Source organism: Cyphomyrmex costatus, unplaced genomic scaffold (genome assembly GCF_001594065.2).
Source record: "Cyphomyrmex costatus isolate MS0001 unplaced genomic scaffold, Ccosl1.0 scaffold219, whole genome shotgun sequence".
In the NCBI taxonomy this organism is placed as follows: Eukaryota; Metazoa; Arthropoda; class Insecta; order Hymenoptera; family Formicidae; genus Cyphomyrmex; species Cyphomyrmex costatus.
Window position 1 is genome coordinate 1,798,136 of NW_017276246.1, and position 9,876 is coordinate 1,808,011.

The 9,876-nt window shown below is 38.8% G+C and overlaps 1 protein-coding gene across 1 annotated transcript in view; it reads right to left on the reverse strand.

The window, feature by feature from the left end:
• The window catches only part of DIP-lambda (Dpr-interacting protein lambda), a 32,888-nt gene extending 23,390 nt beyond the window's left edge, over positions 1-9,498 (reverse strand). Inside the window, exon 1 of the mRNA XM_018539691.1 lies at positions 9,444-9,498. Coding sequence (XP_018395193.1) covers positions 9,444-9,498 — 55 coding nt within the window. The remainder of the gene's footprint in view (positions 1-9,443) is intronic.
• Positions 9,499-9,876: the final 378 nt, after the last annotated feature.

The following is a 9,876-nucleotide window of genomic DNA, read 5'->3' on the forward strand; positions in this document are numbered from 1 at the left end:
GAGGAAGACAGCGGAATTACTACGTATTTCCGCGAGGATTAAACGTTCGGCTTTTTTTGTTTTTGTTCAAATGTTCCGGATTTTCAGATCGCGGCAGCCTGGAGAGCTAACTCGAAAAATTCCACGGATTCTTGCACGGCAAGCAGAAGCGGCGCTCGCGAGTTCGCCCATACCGTCCTCGCGTGTTCCCGATCGGAGAGAGTATTGCATAAGACAAAGTGCACCGTGAGCGAGGAGCGAGAGAGGAATGGGAGCTACATCACGTGTCGCGCGCAGACGACGGCGGAATCTTTACGGCAAACATAGAACGCCGAAGGGATTACGCGAAAGAGTTTCGTTAAAAAGTTCCGGTAACGAAGGATTTACGGCCGCGCGAGACAGAGGTGGCGTAAAAACGCCACCGGGACGCTCGAAGGGGGGAAGAAGCTGAAGCACGGCGAAGTCCGCGTTTAAATGGAACGAGATCGCACGTGACCCTGCGTAAATTCGGGGACGCCGTCGTGCAGCGAAAAGTAATTTAAAATGGGAATTATAAAGCAACCTCGGCTCGCGTTCTCTACCTATATCGCGATATGTATGAGATTTCACATTATATTTTACATTCGATCATACACGCGGTTTTCCAGAGCAAGGAGGTCGGCGTAAAATTAAAAATTTAATATTAACAAATTATTATTATAACGCTTGTCTATCATCGAAATTCGTTTGAAACGCAAAAGATGGCAAAAATCGATTTTGCATTACTCAAGCGAATCAAGATATACTTGATAAGTGGAAGGAACAAAGACAGTTTCGCACACATACAGACGAATATATTTAAGCGTAAAGTACGACGCAAGAGGATTCTGTCGATGAACGAAAGAGGCAGGGCTCTCTCTTCGGGATACTTATCGGATCGGAGCACGTGCCTATTGATTTTGGCTTAAACGGAGAATCCGCCGGTAGATAAAAGTTAAGAGAGAGCGCCGAGTCTAAAGAAAGAGCAAGCTGCGCTACCGGTAATACCTGCGAGTTTCTCTCATGCCACGCGTCACCCTGTACGTCGCCATACCGCCGTAGAAAAGGCAGCGTGCGTAATTGTGTAATTAAGGACGTGATTACCGAACGCTCGATGAAAATACGCCGCAGATGGATACGGAGAAGAAAGATAAAGTAGCCGCTTCTTCCCTTTCGATACTAAATGAGGACGCAGATCGAATGTTCAATAAGGAGTTTAAAATACGCAGCAAAATCGTGAAAAAAGAAAATTAAATAAAATAGAGAGCGATATATAATCTTCGTAAATAAAAGGCGTGAGACTCTCCTCGATCAAGTATCTCGCTATCGTTTGTAAAAGATTTAATTCCGTCGTTAATCGCTCATTATCGTTTCGTCGGGAAAAATCGCCGCGGAACTTCCTCGAAATATTCCTGTGAATGTTTCTATGTATTTCCACTTTCGGAGCAGATTTCGTTCCTGCCAGTAGTTTTTTCACGCACCACCGAGAGGCCCGGAGCAATTCCGCCAGGATACGTCCGCTATTTCCGTTCCTTCGGTCTGAGAGAGATAGCGACGACGCGGATCTCCGCTGAATGAAGAAAAATAAAAGAGTCGGTTATACGCGCCTCCGGTGTACCGTGGGGATTGTCTCGTTAGCATAATCTGTGGGAAGTGTGGCTGCGGTGCTTCTCTCCGATAGTTTCCTCTCCAATCCACGTTTATACTTGTATATTCCCTTTTCCTTCGTTTACGTCCAGTTCCTCGTCGAATCGTCGTTATTTTTCCCAATACGTCCCCAGAAAAATACTCGCGACACCAGCATGTTTGCATTTCAGGGCACTAAAGCCGTGTTCCAGTTCCGATAGCTCAGGGGTGCTGTCTTTACAGTAGCTTCTTAGGAAGAGACACTCTATAATATTATTAATTATTTTATGTTAGTTGTAATTATTATATATACACATTTTTTTAATCTCCGATGTTAATTTTATATCGGAGATTCATAGCAGGTTTAAATCGACAAAAACCGTGTTTGAACCGATTGTTTAAAACCGATTACTTCTAAAAAAAAAAAAAAATTGTATAATAGAAACTATTAATTATTGTGAGACCGTTACTATTAATAATCGTACAATTTTTTTCTTTTATTTGCAACACAAAATACGAAATATGTCATTATAATATACTCTGTTTAGTGAGTTTATTTATTATTTACGCTGCAATACTTTTAATTCTTCTATAATAAAAATTCCGTTTCATACACAGTCTCACATATTTATTGCAATTTTATTTTGCATTCACGTATTCGTGTTTACTGAGCCAATTAATGATAGCTGCACTTTTTTTTTTACTAGCTTCAATAAATTTCATTTTACTCTTTCTCCATTAAATATATCCATTAGCTTCTTCGTATCTCGTCACCGGTAGTGATTTCGCACAAATTTCACGTTTCCTATTTCGTCTGTTATACCTTCGTATACGTGCGATACATTATTCCGTATTTCCTCGTAATATTCATTACGTGATATCATGGTAGACGTGATTTCGTAATCTCGCGAAAAAGATTTCAAAGTACGTGCAGTCGGTTAACTCCGTTATTCTTCTCACGAGAGAGGCTCGGTGACGATTTGCAACGCGCGCGCGCCGCGCCGTTGAAGAAAAGAATAAATTTCTCACGTTGCGGCGGAAAAATGCATTTGCTTAAACGTATTCGGACACTCGTTTATTTGGTCACGCATCCTTCAACGGCTATCTCCGACACTCTCTGTCCTGAATGCCAAATGAACTCCTCGTGTACCGCCCTCGGGCATCGTGAAGAAGCGAATTTTCGCCGTCGCGGACGCGCGCTGCCAGCAGCAGAAGGAGGAAAACTTTTCCATCCCCTATATACTGTGCCACGCGCTTGCGATGTACCTCCGAAAGGCTGCGCTTCGCTTAAAGTCGTAAAAGCGATATAAAGCCTTCTTTCGAGTGACTAACTTCCTCATTTCGCTTTTTATGCTCCAAGATGCATGCGTCCCGCCTGTAGACGCCTCGGGCGAATCTGGAAGAACATGTGACGCTTTATTTAGAAACGATTCTGCGTTTGTTAGATACGTAAGCTATATTTCGCGGTTCGTCTATTTCTTTTTTATTCTCACAAAGGTCAATATAGATACTCGGGGTACTTATTATGAAATTATTCAGAATAGATTTCGATCGAAATTGCGTTCAATCATTCCCCAGATGTCTCTATTGTGTTTTTAAGGAAAACGAGATAATTCCGATCGGAATCCATTCCAACTTGTTCTACGATAGGTGCTCTGATTGCGACACGCGAAACCTCGTCGTATGTTGATCCTACAATTTTTCCTGCTATTTCTCTCTTTCTCTTCCTCTCTCTCTCTCTCTCTCTCTCTCAAAATCGTATTATCACGATTTTCGCATTGACGCGACACTCACACGCGTTTAATTTAATTACGGCGCATTGCTCGCGGACATGCGAATAATTATGGGAAAAAATATAAGCGCATATATATATGATTCGCGAGAGAGCGAAATATCTGTAACATATTTGGCGCGTTTCAAACGGTTTCACCTATTAAAATCTTTTGGCAGATGCGTGAACGCGAATAATGCAGCTCTGTGACGCGAACATCCTCGGATGCATCCTCCACAAAGAATTCGAATCCACACGCACAGGTTGCTACCGAGATGTTCCAGAATCTCTTAGCTTCATTTTAATGATAATCCTTTATACTCAACGTAGAATAAATTTTTCTCGGGGAAAAAAGACGTGGAAAAAAAAAAATCGTCGTAAAAGAGATTAAAATCGAAGAATTTTTTTACGGACGAATCTCGTGCAATTGAATTACAAGAACTTATATATTGTCCCCTTTTCAATTCAAAGTAAACTTTCCCCTTTTTCAGAAGGCTTTTCATTTAATGTGAAACGTTGAGCAACCGAAGAAGAGAGAAGAAAGCATAAGACAGTTAGCTAAATACTGAGCGAGAATCGGATCGGAAATATCTCTTAAGTTTGACGACGGTATTAATAACCCACAATATAATATCGGCCATGTTAAGTTTGACAACACGATATGTCGCTATCATGCGACGCCGCTGGTCAATACGAGCGAAAATTATTAATTCTCCGATAGAATTTGAATATACCCATTTGCATTAGTCAACGGCGGAGTTATAGCGGCATTCAGTGCGCAATTGTCATGACATTTTCAATTATTCCGGCGCCGGCCGGCGTCGGATAGTCCGAAACGAACTTCGTCCATATCGTGCTGTGCCAGTTACGTCCACCTTGCTTGACGGATTACGCGGATTACATGCGTCCCGCGGAAACTTCGACGGTAGCACTTGATATCATCGCGACGTAACATTGAAAACATATTCTTAGCGCGTTTGTCCCGCTTTTGAACGCTCTCTCTCTCTCTTTCTCTCTCTCTCTCTCTCTCGGACGAGGAGAATGAAATTTCATATAATCTCCGATAAATATAAATATCCGATACATTGACGTAAAAATTAATTTGATGATGTACGTTTAATGAAAACGCGCATCTTTATATATGCATGTTTCTCTTCAGTCTCTCCCTCTCATAAATTATGTCCCTTTGTATGCCCGAAAATCGCAAGCTTGATATAACGAATGGGTTAAGCTTCCGTAATGAAAACGCTCGATGTTTACACGCGTAACTTATCGCGCTGCTATTTTATGAGAATTACGTATCTCGCGATATTTAATTATAAACAACGTATAGAACTCCAATATATGCATGGATGTGTATCATCGATATAAATCCTTCAAAATTTATGTAAGCGCAGCCTATCAAATCTTTCGTTGAATTTTTAATAAAAGAAAAGTTGACTGCAAATCTGTCAAACAATCCGATCATTAAAATATTTCCTGAAAAATTCAACGCTGAAATACAATTTGTGTCCTTTTTAGTAATATATATGTATATACACTGTAAAAAATAAAATGTTAAATCAAAGATGTTGAGTGGATTTTCTGAAACATGCAAAAATGTTAACGTTAACACAAAAATGTTAATTTTAACATTTTTGCATGTCTCAGAAAATCCTCTCAACGTCTTTGAGTTAAGATTAACAGTGTATTTTTTTATCATTCTCTCCATAAATCATTATTAAATTAATGATAAATATAATTTTACGAATGCAATCTTCGTTGCAATATTAAATTAAGAATATAAACTTTTTTTTTCACGATTGGACATAACTGGATAAATTGACGATTGATTCCAGTGTAACAGGATCCAACAACATATTTTTTCTAGCAAAAGTTCAGATATTTGATTTCAATTCAGTTTATTGCATTTCAATATAGTGTAACAGGATCCAACAACGAGACAACATATTTTTTCTAGCAAAAGTTCAGATATTTGATTTCAATTCAGTTTATTGCATTTCAATACGTATGTACATCCGCATAGAAATCGACGCGGCAACCGACGCGGCAAATACGCTGATAACGTCGCGAGCAATGACGGACACCCGAGACTCGCAGGATCCGCCGTGAAGGCAAGGATCCTGAAGGCGACTGTCGACGCGATATTGAAAATGGAAGCTGGCACTCTCTCCCGCGTGTCATCAGCGCCATCGACCACCGATGAAGATGGAGCGGATCGAAGTGGGTACCCCACCCAAGCAGCGTGACTCGCGAAGGATTCGCCGAAGCCGAAAGCTGATATAAAAGATTTTTGCCAACTCAAGGAGGCGGAAGGAGCTCGTAAATCTCGCTAGGAAACGCGTGGCGAGAATCGATCATCGATACAATCACTTGCGATCTTGTAAATAAAAAAGGTTCAAATTGGGTTGATTCATATATCGACCAAGAGATTTTTTCTTATCTGGAAAGAATTTTCTTAAATATTTACTTTGGTTGGAGTAATTGAAGAACAAAATTTGATATACATCATTTTAAACCAAACAAAGATTGATAATCAAAATAATAAGTTATTAGCGGTATTTTTTTTTACGTCTAGTTAGACATATTGAAAGTACAATTTATCTAACCTTTTTGTTTGGTGAATTTATGATGAAATAAACTGCAGTCCTTCAGTTAAAATGCAAATTTCGTTCCTGACATATATCGGAAATCTATGAAAAATGCCAAAGAATAATGCGACTGTAGTGCATTGGAATAAGAATAGCCGATGTCACCGCGCGATTTAAAAACGTAACGAAATATTGATTAATACATACAATTTTTCACCATGAAGCCATAAAATAATATTAATCTTTTTCCATTTTGACTTGAATTTTTATGGATTTGATGTAAAAGTGCGGATAAAAATTCTAGCGCTCTTTTTTTTTTAAACGCAGATTGAACATATCGAAAGAATATTGGGAGATTAAAGGAGGGGAGGGAAATGTGCATCATGGCTGTAAAGTACTGTTTTTAGATGCATGGAAAAAAGGGATAGAAATACTACCGGCTACAAGAATTACAACATTAGGTGAGTGCATTAACGTTCGCATTTATAATTATTACTTATTACATTAATCGTGATTATACTATCGTGCGACATATTTTTATGATAGTATTTGTGTGTTCGGTGCGCCATGCCGTTAATTAGCGTTTCCAAAAGCAAAAAATACAAATAACCAGATAAATCGAGAAAAATTGCGAACTTAATGATGTGGCGCAGCGTGTGAGAGAATTCTGTGTCGATATTCGCACAGAGAAACATTGGTGACGTTATTTTTTCGCGTTGTAATAAGAAAAAAAAGAGAAATATATATGATCCTTTTTTATCTTTTTTTTCTCTCGCCGCGACTCGCAGCTTGCAGACACGGCTGAAACGCACCCTGTAAAAATCTCGTAAATTCCCTTGATTCAAAGAAGCACTGTAATACTATTTCGTACGATCTCGCCTTCAACCCTCGGAGGAGGGCTGAACAAAGTATCGGAAATGAAATAAAGAAAGCGGCGGAGCAATAATAAGACCGCCAGTTAAAAATAAGAAGTACCACCGAAATTAATTACGCCCTCATCCAATCTCTTCGAGCGGCTTCTCTCTTTTAATTCTCGGCAGACAAAAGAATCGACCCTTCAGTACCCACAGAATTTTTTACCCGTACACACTATTATATAATCAACTAAAAAACTCAGTCAAAGAAACGATTTCCATCTACGCGATTCTTTTGCTTTAGGAAAATTTGCAGCGATATCTCGTACAACACAGACATACAGGAAGAGAACAGGAAAGGTTTAACTAAGCAATTAAAAAAATAACAATAGTGAAAACAATTAAGAGTATTAAGTCTGAAAATTAAAATTAAAAAATTAATAGAAGTGTAATTAATTTAATAGCCTCTTCCACAGGAAAAGAAATAATACATAAATGTAACTCGTACAAACACTTAAAGGTTGTAAACATGATAGAGTTATATTTGCTGTTTTTATTTTATCCGCAAAACAGAAATTTATTCTGATATCTCACTCGATCTACGCTATATAGTGTATCTAAAATACAGATGTAACATTCCTATAACATTTTTTAGAGGAAAATTACAAAATTTGATTCTAGCAGATTTCGTAAAACATAAACCGAAAAACGTTTAATGACAAAGTATTTCTTCTAAGAGATAAAATATGGTAGAATGCAGGTTTGTATTTACATTACAATTACAAATTAGGTGTGAATGAGGTGACTCATCATTCTTGCCGACCTTTATACGTATTAGAATCGCCAATGGCATCTTATTAGAACTGTCGGAGATACTAATTTGGTAATTGGGGTTTCCTCCTCTCTATTCTTGTTTTCGATTAGTAAAAATAATAATATTATTTAAACATATAATAGAAATACTTGTATTAAATTCATATATTATATTTTCGATATTCAGTATTGTATATTTAACAAAAATAATGAAATGATCAGCGAAGCCAAAATAGCACCATCAGCGATTTTAGTATTAAGGACTAACCGTCAGCTGACGAATCCTCCTTAACGCTTTCCATTGGCGTTTCCGAAAAGCCCGAAGCCTGGTTACTTATTGCGGCTGCGGCTGCATCCCGCTGTAGAGGTAGAGACACGAGCGAGGAGGGAGGGGGTAGGAGGGGAGGTTTGGACGCGGCGTGCCCGAGTAAATCACGGTGGATTTAAGTGGATCCTACAAACTCTCTCGCGTCGGGGCCACCCCTGACGATGTATCGTCCTGGGTAGGGTCGTTGCGGCACCACCGGCACCGCAGCGCGGATATAACCGAGTAAGAGATTCAGAAGCGAGCGAGAACGGCCGGCGAGGTAACATCCGTTGCGTCTTACGGCCGCGGCTTACAACGGAACTTCGTCGACTCGGGAAGAGCTCATAGACAGAGTAGCGGATTATTCGTCGAGGGCCTAAGGCCTGACACGTAAAAAGGCCTCGGGAGGTATAGATTATATATGTATACGAAGTTTATCTTAACACCTTCTTTAGATTGAGGACAAATGAATTTCAAGACAACCAGAAAAAAAAATTGAAACCGACATTATGAAGACAGTAATAGTAATTCAAGAATTATATGATTCGAAACATGGATAATTATAAAAATACAAATTAAGCATTTTTAAAACGCCATACGTTTTACATAATTTTAAATTGTTATCAAAAATAACAATTTGACATGGTCGAGAGAGGAAAGACATCAATGAATAGCAATGTAAACTCTTTACTTTCACCTAAGGGAATGTCTGAAATGTCTGTTATAAATGACAGAAATGTCGATGGTTCAAATAAACATCCTATAAAATATCGCACACGACTCTTTTATATCCGCCATCTAGTCATAACTATCTTCATATTTACATCATATTCCGCAGCAAATATTCGAGCGTTATTCTCGTAACGGTTCAGTACACCCGCTGTCATCAGAACAAACAATATCGCGGAGGAAAGTTGTTATACGACATCGGGAGAGTTTCTGTGGTTTCCTCATGAAAGTCGGTGCGGTTGAAAGTGACGCCTGCGATCGTCCCTTCGATTCATCCTGTTCCCTGGCCTTTCAATATCGTCCTTTTTCTCGTCACAACGGTATGGACGCGACTCTCCCGTCGTTACGACGGTCCATTTCGCTTCCTTCGTTCGACCCGAGTCTTTCATCAAATTATGAGAACGGCTCTACTGTGTTCGGAAATACCGTGACTTTCCGGATGATATCATGAGAAGGTCGGGAATGATAAACGCCACAAGAATGATCAGAATTTTTCGTCTAAGACGAGACACTGGAATAGCCTCTTTCTCGCTTATCTATAGATAGTTGATTTAACAACTTGGATTCTTACTACTTTGATTATCGTCGGATTACAAATATATGTCAAAAAATAACAACAACGTAAAACAAATTATTTCTTATGAAGGATTGTATACTTTGCCTGAATTCTTACATCCAAAACTTCATTTCAAGGCATCTCAAACAATCAAAGTAAATCACCATGCACCTACAAAGAGGAAAGAAGATTCACTCACATAAGCAAAGTTGCAGGACCGCGGCGAAGAGGGCTGCGAGTTTCCGCGCTGCCATGAGAGTCGACCAGTTTTCTGATGAGTCTTCGGGACACCAGTCGGCGATCTGAAAATGGAGAGAGAAATATTTTTTTCAATAAACGTACAGTATTTGTCGATAGTCATCAACGTTGACAAATGAAAAGCTCAATATTCAAATGTATTGAAATAGTTTCTAAGATATAAAATATTTGTCAATGTAACTTGAATAAACTTTAATACAATAATAATTATGTATCAATCGGTTGAATCAGTCAGTCAATAATAATAATTATTCACAGGTCAGTTTTCGATTTATGCATACGCTTATAAGTATAATATAAAGCGTGAAAGATTTATTTTTTATTCTAAACAATCCCATCGTTTGTTTTTTGCTTTTTATTTTATTTTTTCTGAC